This window comes from Sciurus vulgaris (assembly GCF_902686455.1).
Source record: "Sciurus vulgaris genome assembly, chromosome: 2".
In the NCBI taxonomy this organism is placed as follows: Eukaryota; Metazoa; Chordata; class Mammalia; order Rodentia; family Sciuridae; genus Sciurus; species Sciurus vulgaris.
The window spans coordinates 35,552,468-35,573,392 of record NC_136462.1 but is presented as its reverse complement, the minus strand read 5'-3'; the positions used below and the strand labels follow the sequence as shown (position 1 = coordinate 35,573,392).

General features: G+C 34.5%; 1 protein-coding gene across 7 annotated transcripts in view; it reads left to right on the top strand.

Moving 5' to 3' along the window:
- RAD51B (RAD51 paralog B) overlaps positions 1-20,925 on the top strand; it is a 642,577-nt gene that overhangs the window by 55,971 nt on the left and 565,681 nt on the right. For all 7 annotated transcript variants that reach the window (XM_079127118.1, XM_079127119.1, XM_079127116.1 and 4 more), the window contains exons 6-7: positions 455-574; positions 1,577-1,760. In XM_079127118.1, the coding sequence (XP_078983244.1) occupies positions 455-574; positions 1,577-1,760 (304 nt within the window). The remainder of the gene's footprint in view (positions 1-454; positions 575-1,576; positions 1,761-20,925) is intronic.

Genomic DNA, 20,925 nt, shown 5'->3' with positions numbered 1-20,925 from the left:
TTATCCAAGAAACTATTCAATAGCACTTATTTGAATGAATTATGTTTTAATGGAGGAAACATTTTTCCGAATGAGACGAGGAGACTTACTGATACCTGATTAGGATGATAATATGCCATCTATGATCAAATACACTTTGTTCTAGAAAATGAAAACATTTTTCTTATTTGCTAATCTGTCTTCTAGTTGCTTGATAAAATATTGTTTATAATAACATTATTCCCAGAAAAATAGATCTTGGAGACCTTGTTGTTTGCTCAAGATTAGATGAGACCTAAAAGCCCTCACTGGACTCATGCTCTGACAACTAACCTCTGATAAGTGCTCAAAAGGACGCATTTAAATGTTTTGCTTATATCTGCTCTATTGACAAGGCTTATAAGCTTTCCAGTTCTTATTAGGATCTCAGCAGTGTGGTTTAAATTTAATTGATTGATTTTTTCCCCCCCTACAGACTGGTTGAAATAGCAGAATCCCGCTTTCCCAGCTATTTTAAAACTGAAGAAAAATTACTTTTGACAAGTAGTAAAGTTCATCTTTACCGGGAACTCACCTGTGATGAAGTTCTACAAAGGTATGTTGTTTAATTTTTTGACATTTTAGTAATTCTTTGAAGATTTATTTTTTTGTTTCATGTTTTCAGCTTCTGAGTAAAACCAAAAAACTCTTACATATTAGAATTATGGGAAATAATTATTTCACTTTAAATTTGCTGTAGCCGTTGAAGTGCTTCTTTAAAAATGAAAAAAACTACTAAATGAGTAAAATGTTTTAGATATCACATAAATGGTATCATGTCTGTTTTTTCATTAACAAATTACCTCAAAGTTTATCAGCTTAAAATAGCAAACATATATTATCTTACATAGTTTCTGAGGGTAAGTATCTGGGAGTAGCTTAGCTGGTAGTTTCTGGTTCAAAGTTGCTTAAAAGGTTATAATCAAGCTGTTGACTAGGGCTGTAGTCTTCTTAAAGCTCAACTATGCTGGGATATCTGCTACCAAGCTCACTCACATGGTTGTTGGAAGGCCTCCATTCCTCACCAAGTGGATATCTCCATAGACTCACAACTCTTGGGCAACCTGCTTCCACAGAGGGAGTGATCTGAGAGTGGGCAAGTGAAAGAGTGCCCAAGATGGAAACTATAGTTGCTTATAACCTACTCTCAGAAATGATGTATCATCAATTTGTCTTATGCTCTTAGCCACATAGACTAACTCTGCTACAGTGTGGGAAGGAGCTACACAAGGATGTGAAATACCAGCAGGTGGGAATGAGTAGGAGCCATTTTGGAGAATGGTTACCACAAGTAGTTTTACTCTAGAATTAGAGCTGTAGTGGTTTCATAGAACAACCAAGGAATTCTGAAACCAAATGAAAACATTTGCTCTATAGCCAGAAAAGTGTAATATGTATAGAAGAACTGAAAATAAATGTTTACAGGTTTTTGCAGTAATCACTGTTACTTTAGGAAGAACAGTTTGCAATTTTTATAAGGTTGATTAACTTTCATAACAATAAATTTTTAAAGTATATCTTAGATTTGTTCATTATTTTACAAATTCTGCTTTTATAGGATTAAATCTTTGGAAGAAGAAATTATTTCAAAAGGAGTTAAACTTGTGATTATTGACTCTGTTGCTTCTGTGGTCAGAAAGGAGTTTGATACCCAACTTCAAGGCAATATGAGAGAAAGAAACAAATTCTTGGCTAAAGAATCATCCCTATTGAAGTATTTGGCCAACGAATTTTCAATTCCAGTAAGTTTTTCTTTATCTCTCCTTTTTCTTTCTTTTAAGTTAACTGACTTATAATACCAAGTAATAAAATTAGAAGAAAACATAAAAGAGATGACTTTTTTTAAGGTAGTACAGTTTAATTAGCAAATATCAGTATTTTCTAAAATTAGTTTATCTGCTGAGATTATTTTATCCTTTTTCATAATTTGAGATTGAGGCAGATTTAAATGTTTTTAGAAGTTCCCACAGTCACACTTTCTCCCACTTCTTTTACTCATTGGGTATGTTTTATATCACATTTGTCACACTGAGATAACTTAGAAAGTAAAATTCCATGCAATTGCCAGTGTCTATTTCTATGAAGTTTCTTTTACTATAGTGGTGTCAGTTTTGTGAATATTTTAGGTTTATATACAGTGTTATTATGTTCAGTGATGTTTTGTACGTAGTAGGATTTGGTTTGCTTCAGATATTCAGAGGTCAGCCATTAAGGGATGTTTGGAGTGGTGGTAATGATAATGCCAGTAAGAAAACCTTAAAAGATTACTTTCGGCATGACTTTCAGATGTGGGCATTGTGTGACCAGGAAATCTGAAGATGAGGGTATATTGCAAGGGTTTGTGGTATATAAACTGTATCCTCTAAGTGTATACTAAATTACATTCCTACCTCAGTATGTGGGAGGGTTTCACTTGTTTCACAGCCTCAACAACACTTGGAATTGCTAGACTTTCCAGTTTTAGTCATGCTTATCCTAACAGAAAATTCTTGCTGGGTGCCATGGTGCATGCCTATAATCCCAGTGACTCAGGAGACTGAGGCAGGAGGATGGTGAGTTCAAAGCCAACCTCAGCAGTTTAGTGAGGCACTAAGCAACTCAATGAGACCCTGTCTTTAAATAAGATACAAAAAAGGGCTGGGGATGTGCCTGAGTTCAATCCCTGGTACAAAAAAAAAAAAAAAAAAAAAAAAAATCTTTACCCTGAGATAAAACTGGGTTATGATTTTATAATTTGTTTTTGGAAAATTAAAATCTTAGCTCTTTACAACATAAAGAATATATGTAAATGGTATGAGCCATGAGCCACATACAGCCTTTGAGATTTATAAAGCCAAATAAGAAGTCAAGGGAGAAAATAGGGGATACAAAAAGTTCTACATATTTTAATGGCTTTTTAATCCATAATTTGGATTAAAATCAAGTGATATAAAGTTTAACTTGGGTGGTACTCATTTTTAAAATTTTCTTGTATTTGGTTAAAATGATGAATTTGAATTTTAGTTTTCACTGATCAAGGAGAAGGTAATATTTCATAGAGATATTTGATTGAATGTAAGTTTATATGCTTATTTGTATTAATTCATACTGTAGTTTGACCTAAGCCTGTGCCAAATATGAAAATTCACTTTTTAAAAGTTGGGTTTGTTTTCTTTTAAATAGTAATTGTAGGTTAATGCTTTTCAGTTTTTTTGTTTTTTTGTTTTTTCCTGAGATGATTTATCTTCTTGGGTGAGAAAGGGACTCTGCTTTTCTTTGTTTTTAAATAGACCCTCTGAAAAAATAGGTACTTAGTATCCCAACATTTCTGTTTTTGACTTGTTTTTTTTTTTCTTTTTAGAAACAAAGGCAAAAATATACTATGTAGAACTATGTATATTATGTATATACTATGTGTACTATTATATGATACAGTATAGTGTTAATTTTTTTGTGACACATAAGTGCTGGTTTTAAAAGGCTTTTGAAAAGTACTTCCTATAGGAGATGTTAGAATTTTCCTAGATTAATTACCTCATTTAAGTGAAAAATCATGAAGTTTTTTTTGCACTATACTTTGAATAAGGGGCTTCATATGGAACTAAATTTCTTAATACAGTATGTTATCTTTTTAGTTCATTATGTTTGAAAGTCAGCAAATCATGTGCATCCTTATGTTTCCTCACACCTCCCAACACTCTTCCTCAGCCTGAAGTATTCCTCCTCTAAACAGCCATGTGGCTTATTCTGTCCTGACAACTTAGTAGTGAGGATTTGACTAACCAGGTAGATGTTAACTGTACCTATGCCTCTCTGTCTTACTATGCTTTAGGTTTCCCCCTGACAGTTTTCATTGTAGCATGTTATATAGTATGTTTAGTGTTTGTGTGTTCCTTCTACTCCATATAATGGTTACAGGGACTTGGTCTATTCTAACTTTTATTCTCAGCACTAGGAATAGCTCCTAACACACAGTATGCATTCAGTAGATATTTTTTAATGTATGAATCATAGGCACCTTTTCTCTTCTTGAACTTGATTTAATCTTGTACCCATTAGGTTGAACTTAAATTTTAATATTTGCTTTTAACCCTATCTTTTTTTAATATTAATTTTAATAGTGATAAAATACAATTTTAGGCAGCAAAATATCTTACCCTAATCAGATTATAATGACATCTTGTAGGATCAAAAACAGAATTCTTAAGATTCTTAAATTTTGAAAAGATTTTAGACATCTGGATAGTATTGGAGAGCCAGGCAGTAGGAGAAAAGATTCAGTCTTTTCAGTAGATTCATAGTAGAACTATGATAGGTCAATATCTGATGGCCTCTGAGAAAGATTGGGTGGGAGGCCAGTGCATTCCAGTCTGATTTCTGACCGTGGATCTGAGATGGTGGGTTAGGCCAGGACCATATCATTGCTATACCATTTGACACATTCCATATCTCTTTTTATTTAAGTCAGAATTAGAAGTAAAGCCAACATGGGTGCTCAGATTAGCATTTTATTGAATTTTTTTATTTCTCTACAATGGATATGCTGTATTTTTACAATATGGAAAATAAGCTTAAAATATAATTTGTATTTAATTTTGCTTGTGACATTATATGTTGGCTTATATACATACATGCAAACATGCCTACACACGTGGAGATTTCAGTCTTCTCTGTAAGTAGTTACGAGAACTAGCAGGTAGAAAGTCATGTGAATTACATAATTGATCACCTTGATCTAAATGACATTTATAGAACATTTCACTCAATGCCAGCAGAATATGCATTCTTTTTAAGTGCCCTTGGATATTCACCAAGATAGACTATATTCTGTGCCATAAAACAGATCTCAACAAACTTAAATTCTTTTATTTATTTATTTATTTTTTAATTTATTTTGCGGTGCTGGGAATTGAACTGAGGGCTTTGATGCTTGCAAGGCAAGCACTCTACCAACTGAGCTATATCCCCAACCCTTAAAATCTTGAAATGGTACAAATTTTAACCACATGAAAGTTAAAGTAGAAATAAATAACAGAAATATCTGGAAAATCTGAAAATATTTGGAAATAAAATAAAAATTTTCTAAATAACCTGTGGGTCAAAGAATAAATCACAATCAGCAGCCTTTGTCAGTTCAGAGATGATGCTGGTAGGCACCTGAGGAGTCTGTGAGCAGGTCTCACTCTTGAGTTTCTTCTTAGTTTTCCCCTCTTTGGTCTAATGCCTAAAACTGTTCTCTCATTGTGTTGTCGCTCCACTAAAGTTTATTGTTCTTTGTTAAAACATTTAAAAAATTTTCATCACATGAAAATTTTAATTAATTATTATTATTATTACTTTTGCTGTGCTAGGGATCTAACTCAAGGCTGAATGCATTCTAGGCAAGCACTCTTCTACTGAGCTGTACTCCCAGCCCCTGGAATTTTATTCTTTTACATGGATATTACTAAATATGCTTCTAGCATGGGAGCCAGTAAAATTATCATGTTTATTGAGGAAGAAAAATATTGAAGATAATGCTTTTTGTTTTGGACAATGGAGAGCAGTTTTTTTTTTAAGAAAGTCTGGACTTCTCTTTAGTTCTCATCACACTTTGGGGCTCTCAGTTACAGACAAGGCGCTTAAATGGAAAGGTCACTAGATTAAGGCCAGCTATATCCTTCTTCCCCCAGCAGCAGCTCTAGGTGAGAGGGAGAACAATAACATCTGCACCTGACATCTCCCTTGGCACAGATATATGGATCCCCTTAATTGCTGGACCCTGGGGAAAACCCATATCTTTAACATCCAGATTCAACATGTATAGGGAGGGGTTTCAGAAACTGGAGTCAAAATTAGAAGGTAGGTCTTGGGGATGTAGCTCAGTGGTAGAGTACCTGTTTGGCACTATCCCTAGCACCACACACACCCATGTACAGAGAAAGAGAGAAAAAGAAAAAAGTTGTTGAAAGGCAAGATGTCCTGGGAACTAACCCTAACCAGCTAAACAGCATTAACATTTTTTTTTCTTTCTCCCCCCTCCCCGCCTGGGGGTGCTGACAATCGAACCTAGGGTCTTGTACATGCTATATTGTTACAGTTGTCCTACTTTATTGTTAGTAATTATTGTTAATCTCTTACTGGGCCTAGTTTATAAATTAGATGTAAGGACATGTACTTACATAGGTAAGTACATGTAGGAAAAACATAGTGTATTTATAGAATTCAATACTGTATTAGTCAGCTTTTTGTCTATGTGACTAAAATACTGAGGACAACTTAAAGGGGGAAAGATTTATTTTGGCTCACTGTTTCAGAGGTTTCAGCCCATGTTCAGCTGACTCCATTGCTTTGGGCCTGAGGTGAGGCAGACATCATGGTGCAAGGGTGTGGCAGAGGAAAACTGCTCACTTTATGGCAGCTGGGAGGCAGAGAGAGCTGTTAAAATACTATTTAAGATAGTGTTCCAGGCCACTGCTTTGTGAGGGTTGCTTTTTTCCTCCATGATGTATATTACATGTAATAATAAACTTGCTTGTACTTCTCTTGTTAATCATTTGTTATAGAGGTCTGTCCTAACTTATGAATTTATGAGGATGAGAAAATTTATGTATGCATTTGTTCTCTTTTAAAACTTCTATTTTATAAAGTTTTAAAAAATGTGTATAATATATTAAAACTGTGTGTGTGTGTGTGTGTGTGTGTGTGTGTGTGTGTGTACTTTAATAGTAAATGTATTTGCATTGGGTATAATTTTGTTTTGATATGTGATTAGTAATGATAACCAGTATCCTAGTTCACAGGATTTCAGGTAAGTAGAACCTTTTTTTTTTTTTTTTTTTAATGTCAGTGAAGACTGCCTTCGAAAATCATGTTATGTTGATGTTATGTCAAAGATAATCTTTACTTTCTGGAAGGTTTGGGATTAGAATTTTCTCTTAGAGTCAGATAGATCTGGATCAAAACTCAGACACATCTGCGTAATTGTGTTAATTATTTTTCTATTTCTCGGTTTCCTACGATATAAAATGGAAATAATAATCCCCCCCCTTCAAACAGTGAGATAGTACCCATTTCTTAACAGACTCTTAAGAAGTTAGAGGGTGATGCTTTTTTGTTAAAAAAAAAAAAAAGTATTTCCTTGATAGTAAAAACTGACCGTCCTCTTGAATTAAATGTACTCATATACAGCTTAACAAATGATTAACTGAAAGAAGCTGTGTCCAGGTACCATGGCACCTGCCTGTAGTCCCAGCCGTTTGGCAGACTGAGGCAGGAGGCTCTCATGTTGAAGGCCAGCCTGGGCAACTTAGCAAGATCTTGTCTCAAAATAAATAAAAAGGGCAGGATGTAGCTCAGTGGTAAAGTAACCCAGGTTCTATCCCTAGTACCTGAAACAAACAAACAAACAAACATACAAACAAAAAACTTTAAGGGGCACTTTTATTTAATATTTAATCACCTGCATTTTACAGGTTAGAGAACTTTGTTGTCTTATCTCCTTTCCAGAAACAGTAATATTTTATTTCCTACTTATTTGTTTTAGGATTTTCAGATGCCCATGAGGCCACTCTCATTTTACCCTCTTAGCTCTTCTGGGCCAAGGTTTAGCAGAGCTTTTTTATAAAGGGCCAGATAGTAATATTTTAGTCTTTGTGGGTCATATGGTCTCTGTGGCAACTACTCAGCTCTGCCATAAACAGTTTATAAACAATTGGATAGGGTGTGGTTTAATAAAACTTGGTTTACAAAAACAAATTAAGGGATAGATTTGGTCCATGGATTACAATTTGCCAACCTCTGATTTTGACCTTTCTCCCTAGATTCAGGATCCTGGACTGGTGTTCCCCAGTATCTTAAGGAATTAGGAGGCAGCATAAGACAGCAGTCTACTCATGAGAGCAATGTTTTTTCATTCTAATTTAAGGCATTGACCCTTTTTAAATGCAGATAATATTCTCATGAACCTCCATTGCTGACTTCAGGGTTATTGTCACAGAAATACATAGAATTGTAAGATTAGATAATAGTCCTCTGTAATAAGTCATACTTATTAAACCATCAGGTGTTTGGCATTTACAAGAAACACAGAACTTTTCAAATTAATTTTATTAATTTAATGTAATAGACAATAATTTAAGTTAAATTATTGCTTATAGTTTATGTAATTAACCTATCTCACAGCTTCTTTTGAATGTACTATATATATTTCTACTGTAATTCATATGATGACTGATTTTTCCACCTTTTTTCTCTATTTAAGCTACTATAAAACTTCCTTCTGTTTAGGAAGTGTGACATTATTTGACCTTCACATGGGCATTGATACATTTAAATTTTAAATCTGTTATTACTCTTTTCTATTTTAGTCTCTAACAATCAAAGAGGTATTAATAGATATTGTGTGACTGAAAACAGACATATTAATTAATATCTTGTGGAAATTTTCCATTATAAAATAACTATACTAATATTTTGAGATTATCTTTATTTTTTAAAAAATTATTGGTGCATTATAATTAATAATGGAATTCATTGATATATATTTGTACATACACATAGTATAGCAATATGATTTGGTCAGTATCTTTCCCCTTTTCTTTCCCTCAACCCTCATTTTTACCCCTTCCTCTACTCTACTGGTCTCCTTTCTATTTGAGACAATCTTTTTTTTTTTTTTTTGGTACTAGGGATTGAACTCAGGAGCACTGGACTACTGAGCCACATCCCCAGCCCTATTTTGTATTTTATTTAGAGACAGGGTCTCACTGAGTTGATTAGAGCCTTGCTTTGGCTGAGACTGACTTTGAACTCCTGATCCTCCTGTCTCAGTCTCCAGACCCACTGGGATTCAGGTGTGTGCCACAGTCTGAGACTATCTTTAAAATTAAAATGTAAACTTAAAAAATTCTCAGAATTTTATAAGTCCCCATCTCTTTTGTATTTTGAGACAGGGTCTCCCTAAGTTGCTGAGGCTGTCCTTGAACTTTCAATCCTTCAGACTTAGCCTCTAGGGCCACTGGGATTACAGAGTGCGCCACTGCCGTCTGTATTCTTGATTATGTGCCTTTTGACAATGTGCATTCTTCTAATTTATTGTATATCAATGTTTGTTTTGAAATAACAATGTTCATTTTTACGTACAAAGCCCTTTAGAAAAAGTAGCTAAAATATGTGTATTTCTCATTTTGCTCTTTTAAGATTTTTTTTTTTTTTTCGGTGGTGGGGACCGAACCCAGGGCCTTATGCTAATAAGCAAGCACTCTACCAACTGAGCTATCTCCCTAGCCCCATCACTTTGCTCTTTTAAAGAACCAAAGATTTGATGGGTGTAGTGGCACATATCTATAATCACAACAGCTCTGGAGGCTGAGGCAGGAAGGTCGCAAGTTCAAGGCCAGCTTGGGCAATTTAGCAAGACTTGGCCTCAAAGTAAAAAAAAAAAATTAAAATGACTGGGAATGTAGTTCAGTGGTAGAGCACACCTATGTTCAATTCCCAGTACCAAAAATAAATAAATAAATAGATAGATAAAACCTAAAGATTTAAAGTTACTAACCAGAAGAAACTATTTTTTTAAAAGTGAGGAACTATTATAATATTAAATTGTTATTTGACAAAAGCACAAAAATGTTGTTTCTCTCAATTTAAATTTAATGGTATATTTAACATGGGCCAAGATTTATTTTTTCCTTTACCTTTAATTGTTCCATCATGCAATGTGGGTTTAATCTTGTAGGATTATACTTTATGTTAGATACTAATAAATACTGAAAATTTAAAAATAGGTAAGTAGGCCAATTAGTTTAAAATAATTAAGATTTTGTTAATTATAAAATTGGAATATTGTTTTCCTATTTAAGATATGAGGAAGAAGAGTTTATGTACCCCATGTTTACATTTATTCTTATCATAAATGTAAGTATTTAGGACTTACAGTTTTGTGAAAACCTAATGAAGCTAATCTGATTATAAAATAGAAATGCTAGAACCTAGATAAATAAATACGCCCTTAAAAAAGCTCTTGAGTTGCATTTTGCTCTATGTAACATTATTCTATGACTTTTCCAGAATCATGTAATTTTTGTTTTACTCTGATGAGAGCAAGTACTTTAAAATTTCTGAGATAAGTTCTCTATATTGTTTTTCATCTCCATAAGTGCTTTCTTGTTTGCTCATTTCATATTTAAAATAAGAATGTTTAAAGCTACCTTTTATTTATTTAGGGGCTTGATACCTACATCTAGACTAACCTTTTTTATCAGATAATAATAATTAATTCTAGGAAAATTATATTGTGTAGCTATTTATGACTCTGAAACTTTGCTATTATAGTTGACTAACAGCTAGGAACACCTTAAAGGTTATAGTAGGTAATTGGGTAAGTTAGTGTTAGTACATCCATGTAATTTTATATTGTGTTATTGTTGAAGTGAATGAGATAGCCCAGACATACATTCACCGATTGTGCAGGAATGGTTAACCGTGGAGGCTGGGTTGCTGAAATCCAGCAAGTTTCCAAGAAAGAACTCTCTTTAGGACTGATCCTTGGCTGATTCTGGGGAAATGAGCTCAAGCCCTTAGAATATTCTGCCTAGTAAGAATGTTTTTGTACGTCTGTAGGCTTGAGCCATAGGTACCAGTTTGATCAGATAGTTTATGCAAACAATGTGATTTATTGTGAACATTCATTTTGTTTTGGGGACTGGAGTCTAAATGGGTGAGGTCAGTTATCCAGGTGCTATGTGCCTTGTGACTGACCTCCAATAAAAATAGTGAACACTGGGGTTTGGGATAGCTTTCTTGATTGACATCACTTTGCGTGTATTGTTGCACATCATTATTGACACAATTAAGCACATCCATGCAACAGCACTGGGAGAAGGCTTGTAGAAACCTGTATGGATCTGGTTTCTCCTGGACTTTAGTCATGCTCTTTTTCTCTTTGGTGGTTTTCATCTTTATCTTTGGGGTATAATAAGCCATAACTGTGAGTTAATATCTTTTCTGTGCCTTCCAGTAAATCTTCTAAGAACAGAGGATAGTCTTGGGGATCCCTGACACCCAGGGCCACCAATAGATATGTAAAAGAGTATTTATGGCCCCTTTTATTTTTGTGTTTAAAATTATTATGTTTTATTACATATTAACAATTTATAATCATATATATTTGTAGGGTACAAAGCAATGTTATGATAGCTTTATTTAGAATTGTTCAAAACTGGGAAGACTCAGTTAATAGTATTACATCAATCTTAATTCATTGGTTTGGATAATAGTACTATGGTATGTAAGATGGTAATTTAGGGGAAGTTGGGTAAAGGGCATATGGGAATTCTGTAGTCTTTATAACTTCATGATAGATCTAAAATTATTTCAAAATGGAAAGTTAAAAAGATGGAGAATAAAGTGGAGTACTTTTATATGCCTAAGTTGGCTCTGGAAGCTTACAAGACACTCCACTGGTTGAAGCTGGAGAGGGGACATGGTTTTGATGCACTGGCTCTTCTCCCTTTGGTCATGATAATGATCTAATACCCCTTCAGTATAAACACTGCTCTTTATCTTTCAGCAAATCCTTTTGGTTGCACTTTGGAAATACACACAGTACCTGGTACTCAAAACCAACTTCAGTTCCATCTCCCTGGTTCCTGGTGGTTAAGTATGCATTACTGGCCTTGGAGTTAGATGTTGATTTGAGTCAGAGCTCCACTGTTGCTAATTTTATGACCTTGAGGAAGTTATTTATCTCAGCTCTAACTCTTAGTTTCCCTGTTTGAAAAATGGGGATAATAATATCTGACTCATGGGGTGTGGGGATTAAATGAGATAATGTCTGTAATGTTCTTTACATAGTGTTTGGTGTATTCTGTAAAAGGTAGCCATTAATTATTAATTTTAGTAGTTACTTCATTCCAGATGCCTAGTATATTTTTCTTTTTCCTCCTAATAATTTTTACTAGGCTACAAGTGCCTGGAAAGGAAAAAAATTATGTCTTATTCACTATTGTACCCCTTTCTGACTGCTTTGTTGATGGTTACTATTATTGCCTGAACCCTTTATACCTGGTTAACTCATACTTCTTTGGATCTTAGACTCTCTCCTTCTTTTCAGTTCTGTCTTCAGCAGTTGTGTCTAAAGCTCTGTGCTAGGCACAATGAGATCATAAAGAAGAATAAAACATAGACTTTGCCTGTGAGGCTTCTATAAATAAGTTAATTGTAGAGACAAATAGCTCTCTGTGGTATAATGGAAAATAAAATAAGTATCTTGTCTACTGTTCTTTTTCTATTTCTAACAGATCCCTGAGTAGATTGGTACCTCCCTCTCTGTTCTTTACTTGGGAGTATAGATTACACAGAGAGAAATAAAGGAAGGTAGCACAGACCTTCATAGTCTGTAGTTAAACCCTGTATCATGTCTAACCTTGACCCTTACTGTCCCAGTCTTACTCAGAAAGAGAATGCTCTTTTGGAGACAAGTAGTGGTTAAACTGATAAAGGACAAGCATAATTCTAAAGTTGTGTTGCTAAGAAAAGGTTAGAAATGGAAGTGCGTTCCAACTCTTACCCTTTAGCATTACTCTACACATAACACACAGTGCCTTGATGTGCTGTAGAATTTTCCAATTGAAGATCTTAACATTGTGGCTCAGTGGCAATCTTCAGTTTTCCAGTGAGAATAGGGATACAGAGAAATAATTTATCTAAGGCTGCTCAATATATCATTTGGATAATTTAATAATATCCTTGCCACTTCTATCCTGGATTCTTATTGCAATATTTTAATAGATCTGCTTCTCTTTTTTCTTTATAAGTAATGGACTGGCATATACCATTGCTATATAACTTTCCTGACATGTATTTCTGGTCACATCCCTCCTCTGCTCAGAAGCATTGTAGGGTATTATATTACATACAGAATAACTCTAGACTGTAAGCACTATAAAGACAGAGAACTTGATAGTTTGGTTCAAAGTTGTATCATTTGCAGCTAGGACAGCACATAACAGGCACTTTAATTAATATTTGATGAATGATTAAACCTAAATTCCTGATATGCTGTTCAGGAATTTTCTTTCTCTTGGCTGTAACCTACTCTTCTTACCTATCTTTTGTCATCTGCACAAGCTACTGGTCTACCCCTACCTCCCTATGTTTTACGAGGTGTGGATATCTTCCTCTTTCATTTCTTCCTTTCTAAAATTTATTCATGCCTGAGCTCTGAAGTTCTGTCTCTTTCCTGAGACTTTTTTTGTTTTGTTTTGTTTTGGTACCACTATGTTAACTGCAATTGATTCTACCTTTTTAAAAATAATTCAAATAGTCTTAACTTCTAATGGGAATTATAATCATTTATTTGCCTTGCATTGTCCTTTAAATGTACATCTATGTCTGAGCTCCCAGTTATATTATAAAACTCCCTGAAAATATGTATCCTTTATAACTGCCTGTAGTGAATTGTATCCTCCATTGAAGAGGTATCCAATAATTTTCATAGAATGTTCACATCACATTTCAAGTTATATTTCTTAAATGCATATTTAACTAAATATGTTTCTCTTTCTTTCTTTCTTTCTTTCTTTCTTTCTTTCTTTCTTTCTTTCTTTCTTTCTTTCTTTCTTTTTCTTTCTCTTTTTCCTTCCTTCCTTCCTTCCTTCCTTCCTTCCTTCCTTCCTTCCTTCCTTCCTTCCTTCCTTCCTACCTACCTACCAAGGATTGAACTCAGGGGCACTCAAACATTTACCCACATCCCCATCCCTTTTTAAAATTTTTATTTAGAGACAGGGTCTAACTGAGTTGCTTAGGGCCTTGCTAAGTTGCTGAAACTGGCTTTGAACTTGTTATCTTCCTTCCTCAACCTTCTGAGCCACTGGGTTTACAGGTGTGCACCACAGTGCCTGCCTGCCTATTTAGCTCTTATACTATTTAATGGGAAAACATTCTAATATTCATTTAAAAAGTGAAGAGATACCTGCAAACTAAAACTTTGGTTTCTCTCCCCCTGCCCTCTTTGTAAAAAAATTGAATGTAGAGGATTTGCTGCTAATTTGAAAGCTCTGTACTTGTAATTTAGTAAGATGCAGGAACTTCTGTGAGACATCAATGAACAAGATTTTGGTTAATTATGATTAAGCTGTGATCAAGGTGAGAATTTAGCATCAGTGCTTTGTACACAGTATTACTATACTGCTTGTTTAGAAGTTTAATAAAGTCAGATGATATTCTATTCTATGATTTTTATCAAAAGAAAGTACTATAGAGGAATTAAATCTTATCTTGAATACCATCACTAACAGCTCACTGTTTAATTAGAGTCAGATAAACAGTTTGAAATACAGATTTGACTTTGTAGGAGGTTAGTCACAGGATATAATGTTTTTCAAAAACAGATTGTTAGGGCTGGGGTTGTGGCTCAGTGGTACAGTGTTTGCCTGGCATGTGTGAGGCACTGAGTTCAATTCTTAGCACCACAAATAAATAAATAAATAAGTAAAATAAAGGTCCATTGACAACTAAAAAGAAAACCAGATTGATATTTTGCTCGATATCATTGTGTATTCTATTGTCTTTCTTGTATATGTGTTCTGAGTTAGTATAGTTATACTCCAAGTATATATGTATTTTTTATGGATAAATTGGGTATTTTCCACCCAAGTATATGTTATTGGTGTTTAATTTCACATTATTAAAAGCTTTATCTTTTTAAAAATATTCTTTATTTCTCTCCCTTGAGAGGAGCTTAATTTTTGGCATTCCTTCTTTTTGGAAACTTCAAGTATTAGTGTTTCTGTTTTTGATGTGTTTAATAAGTCAACAAATGTATTTCTCTGAGTTTTAATAGAATTGTAAGACCTGGGCAAAGTTTTAGTCGTATAGTAGAAGAGATCCCAAAATAGCTAAAGCAATTTTGAGCAAGAAGAACAAAGTTGGAGGCATCTTACTTCCTGATTTCTGATACAAAGCTACACTAATCAAAACCCTAAACTGAATCCCAGCCCTCAGGACACTGAGGAAGGAAGATCACTTGAGCCCAGGAGTTGGAGACCAGCTTACATTAGAGAGTGAGACTTTGTCTCAAAAAACTAAAAAAAAAAAAAACCTGCTCCTCCCCCAAAGAACCCCGCAAATAACCAAACAATATGTTAGTGGCATAAAAACATATAGACTAGTGGGATAGAATAGAAAACCTAGAGATAAACTCATGCATATGTGATGTCTATGATTTTGATAGGGTTTGAGTGTGTCCCCCAAGGATTTATGTGTTAGAAACTTGTCCCAGTGTAGTGGTGTTAAGAGATGATGGGATGTGTAGTTAGAGCCTAGTGGGTGGTCTTTAGGTGTTGCTAAGGGTGCTGCTCTTAGAGGAGATTAAGGTATTCTTAGACTGTAAGTTCTTGTGTCAGGGTTGTTATGAAAGAACAAGCATGGCCACTCCCAGTTGGTTGGCTTTCTGTCTTGCCACATGATTGTCCTTGCCCCATGTGTACCTGCCATGATACCATCTGCCATCAACTTTTACCAGAGACCAAACATAAATCAGGCCTGCCTGATCTTGGACTTTCAGCCTCCAAATCTGTGAGCTAAAAGAGCCTCTTTTCTCATAAGCACTCAGCTTCAGGCATTTTGAAAATAATAACAGAAAACTGACTTATACAGTGGTCAGCTGATCTTTGACAAGGGTGCCCCACATAACAATGGGAAAAGAATAGCTTTTTAAATAAATGGTATATATAAACCTGTATATCCATATGCAAAAGAATGAAATTGGACTCTAATCTTACACCATACCCAAAAATCAATTAAAAATGAACTAAAGACTTAAAAGCATACAACCTGAAATCTAGGAAAAAACATAGGGGAAAAGTTCTTGACAGTGGCTTTGGCAATTATTTCTTGGACAAGACTCCAAAACACAGGCAACAAAAGCAACATAGACAAATGGGACTATATCAAGCTAAAAAGCTTCTGCACAGCAAAACAAGTAACAATAACATAAAAACAATTTATGGAATGGAAGGAAATATTTGGAAATCATTTATCTGATAAAGGGTTAATATCTAAAATACATAAGGAAATACTTCAACTCAATAGTAAAAGGAGAAAGAAAAGGTGAGAAAATATGGTTACAAAAGGAGAAAGAAATTGAATAGATATTCCTCAAAAGTAGACATACATATGGTTAACAGGTATTGAAAAGGTTTCCAATGTTGTTAGTTATCAGGGAAATGCAACACAAAACCACCATGAGATATCACTTCACACCTGTTAAAATGGCTATCATTTGAAAAATAAATGAATATAAGTGCTGTGAAGAAAAGGGAACCTTGTAGACTATTGGTTGGAATGTAAATTGGTACAGCTCCTATGGAAAACTATATGGCAGTCCTCAGAAAATGAAAATAGAACTGCCATATGTTTCAGTAACCCCACTTCTCCCTCTTCTGGGCATATATCTAAAGGAATTAAAATCAGGATCTTGAAAAGATCTGTACTCCCATGTTCACTGTAGCATTATTCCTAGTGGTAAAGACGCAGAAGCTACCTAAGTGTTCATTAAAAAATGAATGGATTAAAAGAAATTGGCATACACATAATGGAATATTATTCAGCCTTACAAAGGAAATCCTACCATTTGTGACAACATGGATGAATATTATGCTAAATGAAACAAATCACAGAAGAAAAATTTCTATATGATCTCACTGGTTTGTGCAATCTAAAATCGTCAGAATTGCTGTTGCCAGGAGACAGGGGACGGAGAGGAAATGGAACCGTATTGGTCAGAGGGTACAAAGTCAGTATGCAAGATGAATGAATCCTAGAGATGCACTGTAGAGCATAGTGCTTACAGTTAACAATATTGCATTGTATGCTTTACATTTTGTTAGGGAGTAGGTATTATTTTGTGTTCTTTCCACATAAAATAAAAAAAAAAAATGGTGGGAGAATACTTTTAGAAGTGAGGAATATATTCTTGGTATTGACTGTGGTGATTGTTTCATGGAAATTTATAAGAGCTGTGGTTTGTCTGTCTTTCATACAACTAAGATACTTTAAATAGAGGATATTAAGAGTTATATATTTCTTTCTCATTTGAACTATATTATTTCCTCCCTCTTTTTTGCCTTGTTTATCTTGGATAGTGAAAGAAATAATCTTATCAATTTCACATTTCCTTATTTTTGTTTTGATTTTTCTTATGTTGATTTAATCTGAGAAATATCCTACTGAAAGTAAAACATTCGAATTGAGTGATTGTTATTTAATCCTACAGCTGTTTTGATGGTTATAAGAGAAAAATGACTGAGAGCAAGGGTTCTTATTGCTCTTACCATTAATGGATTGAACCTTAGTTCCTTTTAAAATTAAATCATGATAATAAATATTTGGGTTTGGAGTTCCTTTTAATTAAGAACAGGGACCTTATTTAGTATTTCAGCATTTATGTTGCTTTACTGGCAAAATAGGTAGTCATTGGCATTTTTAGTTTATTTGTATATTCTACAGGTTGAAAATGCTGTTAGAAAATGGTTATGCCTTATGAGTACTTTTGTTCCATTTCAAATGACACATTTCAAATATTTTTCACTCAATACTCTTTCTAAATTTGTGAAGTGTGCCATATTATTTCCTTTTTACGGTTGAAATTGAAACTTATAAGGGTGAATAGCTTTCCTAGAATCATGTGACTAGTAAGTGGAAGGTGAGAGTTTGAACCCAGATCCATATACTACGTGTATTATCAGAGTGGATGTGAATTCCCAATGCAGTAGTCAGAATCATCCTACTCCCTTGACTCTTAGTGTAGACCGAAAACTCTTTCAAAACTTTCTAAGCCCTTTTCCATGTCTTACAATTTGCTTTGTGCTTTGATAGCCATTTGGAAGTATAACTATAGAGGTGTTTCTATATTAGCAGTATCATTATTTCAGGTAAGAAAAATCTTTGAATACATTCAAGTAAGAGGAATATTTGAAGAAATATTTGAAAAAACTTTGATTTTTTACCTATATGAAGTTCTACAGGTATGTTAAGGGTCTTAATTAATGTCTCTTATCTGCCAGTGAATATGCTAAAGACTTTTTGGATTTCTGTGTTCTCAAACTAGAAATGGCAAATTTGTGTCTTAAGTCCTGTGATAAGTATGTTATCTTAGAAAAATAATACCTAAATACTTGTACTTTGGTCTTTTCTTGGGGAACACCTGAAATACAGGCAGCCTCCTAAGATTCTGCTTTGAGGTTTCTTGAAGACTGAATACATGCTGTGACTGGACAGGAGACAAGTTTCATGGTATTGTCAGATGTATCCAGTAAACTTGGTTATTCATGAATTAATTAAAAGTTCCTAGGAACTTAAACTTAAGGTAGTTTTTATAGGCATCATGACTCAAAGGATCCTTTGTATATATGTACACTGTATGTTTGAGGAAGGAACAGTTCTGACCTAAACTAGAATAAAGCAATGCCCATAGTTATGAAGCCCAAAGGTAATATTTTAAATAAATATTAAAATTGTTATAATATGAAGTTTTTTAATGCTTCTAGCTTAAAGTCACTGAAGTTAATTTTATTTCTTAAGGTGTATTGTAATGAATTTGCCTTTTGCTATTTTCTTTTTTAATTTTTTAATTTTTATTTTTTTATTGTAAACAAATGGGATACATGTTGTTTCTCTGTTTGTACATGGCATAAAGGCATACCATTTGTGTAATCATAAATTCACAGAGTAATGTTGTTTGATTCATTCTGTTATTTTTTCCCTTCCCCCATCCCTCCCACCCCTCTTTTCCCTCTATACAGTCCTTCCTTCCTCCATTCTTGAACCCCTCCCTAACCCTAACTCTAACCCTAACACTAACCCTTCCCTCCCCCCATTATGTGTCATCCTCCACTTAATTAGCGATATCATTTGTCCTTTGGTTTTTTGAGATTGGCTTATCTCACTTAGCATGATATTCTCCAATTTCATCCATTTCCCTGCAAATGCCATAATTTTATCATTCTTTATGGCTGAGTAATATTCCATTGTATATATATACCACAGTTTCTTTATCCATTCATCAATTGAAGGACATCTAGGTTGGTTCCACAGTCTGGCTATTGTGAATTGAGCAGCTATGAACATTGATGTGGCTGTATCTCTGTAGTATGCAGTCCTTTGGGTATAGGCCAAGGAGTGGGATAGCTGGGTCGAATGGTGGTTCCATTCCAAGTTTTCTAAGGAATCTCCACACTGCTTTCCAGAGTGGCTGCACCAATTTGCAGCCCCACCAGCAATGTATGAGTGTACCTTTCTCCCCACATCCTCGCCAACACCTGTTGTTGCTTGTATTCTTGATAATCGCCATTCTAATTGCGGTGAGATGGAATCTTAGGGTAGTTTTGATTTGCATTTCTCTTATTACTAGAGATGTTGAACATTTTTCCATATGTTTGTTGATTGCTTGTACATCTTCTTCTGTGAAGTGTCTGTTCATTTCCTTAGCCCATTTGTCGATTGGATTATTTGCATTCTTGGTGTAGAGTTTTTTGAGTTCTTTATAGATTCTGGAGATTAGTGCTCTATCTGAAGTATGATAGGCAAAGATTTTCTCCCACTCTGTAGGTTCTTTCTTCGCATTGCTGATAGTTTCCTTTGCTGAGAGAAAGCTTTTTAGTTTGAATCATCCGAGTTATTGATTCTTGCTTTTATTTCTTGTGCTATGGGAGTCCTGTTAAGGAAGTCTGGTCCTAAGCCGACATGTTGAAGAACTGGACCTACTTTTTCTTCTATAATCTGCAGGGTCTCTGGTCTGATTCTGAGGTCCTTAATCCATTTTGAGTTTAGTTTCGTGCATGGTGAGAGATATGGGTTTAGTTTCATTCTGTTGCATATGGATTTCCAATTCTCCCAGCACCATTTGTTGAAGATGCTATCTTTTCTCCATTGCATATTTTTGGCCCCTTTGTCTAGTATGAGAAAATTGTATTTATTTGGGTTTGTGTCCGTGTCCTCTATTCTGTACCATTGATCTACCTTTCTATTTTGGTACCAATACCATGCCGTTTTTGTTACTATTGCTTTGTAGTAGAGTTGAAGATCTGGTATTGCAATACCCCCTGTTTCACTCTTCCTGCTAAGGATTGCTTTAGCTATTCTGGGTTTCTTATTCTTCCAGATGAATTTCATAATTGCTTGCTCTATTTCTGTAAGGTACGTCATTGGGATTTTAATTGGAATTGCATTGAATTTGTATAGCACTTTAGGTAGTATGGCCATTTTGACGCTATTAATTCTTCCTATCTAAGAACATGGGAGATCTTTCCATCTTCTAAGGTGTTCTTTAATTTCTTTCTTTAGTGTTCTGTAGTTCTCATTGTAGAGGTCTTTCACCTCTTTTGTGAGATTGATTCCCAAGTATTTTATTTTTTTCGAGGCTATTGTGAATGGGGTAGTTTTCCTAATTTCTCTTTCTGAAGATTCATCACTTATGTATAAAAATGCATTGGATTTATGGGCATTGATCTTGTAACCTGCTACTTTACTGAATTCACTTATGAGTTCTGAGAGTTTTCTGGTGGAATTTCCAGGTTCCTCTAAATATATAATCATGTCATCAGCGAACAGGGATAGTTTGAGTTCTTCTTTTCCAATTCGTATCCCTTTAATTTCTTTGGTTTGTCTAATTGCTCTGGCCAGAGTCTCAAGAACGATGTTGAACAGAAGTGGTGAAAGAGGGCATCCCTGCCTTGTTCCAGTTTTTAGGGGGAATGCTTTCAGTTTTTCACCATTTAGAATGATATTAGCCATGGGCTTAGCATAAATGGCCTTTACAATGTTAAGGAATGTTCCCACTATCCCTATTTTTTCTAGTGTTTTGAGCATGAAGGGGTGCTGTATTTTATCAAATGCTTTTTCTGCATCTATTGAAATAATCATGTGATTCTTGACTTTAAGTCTATT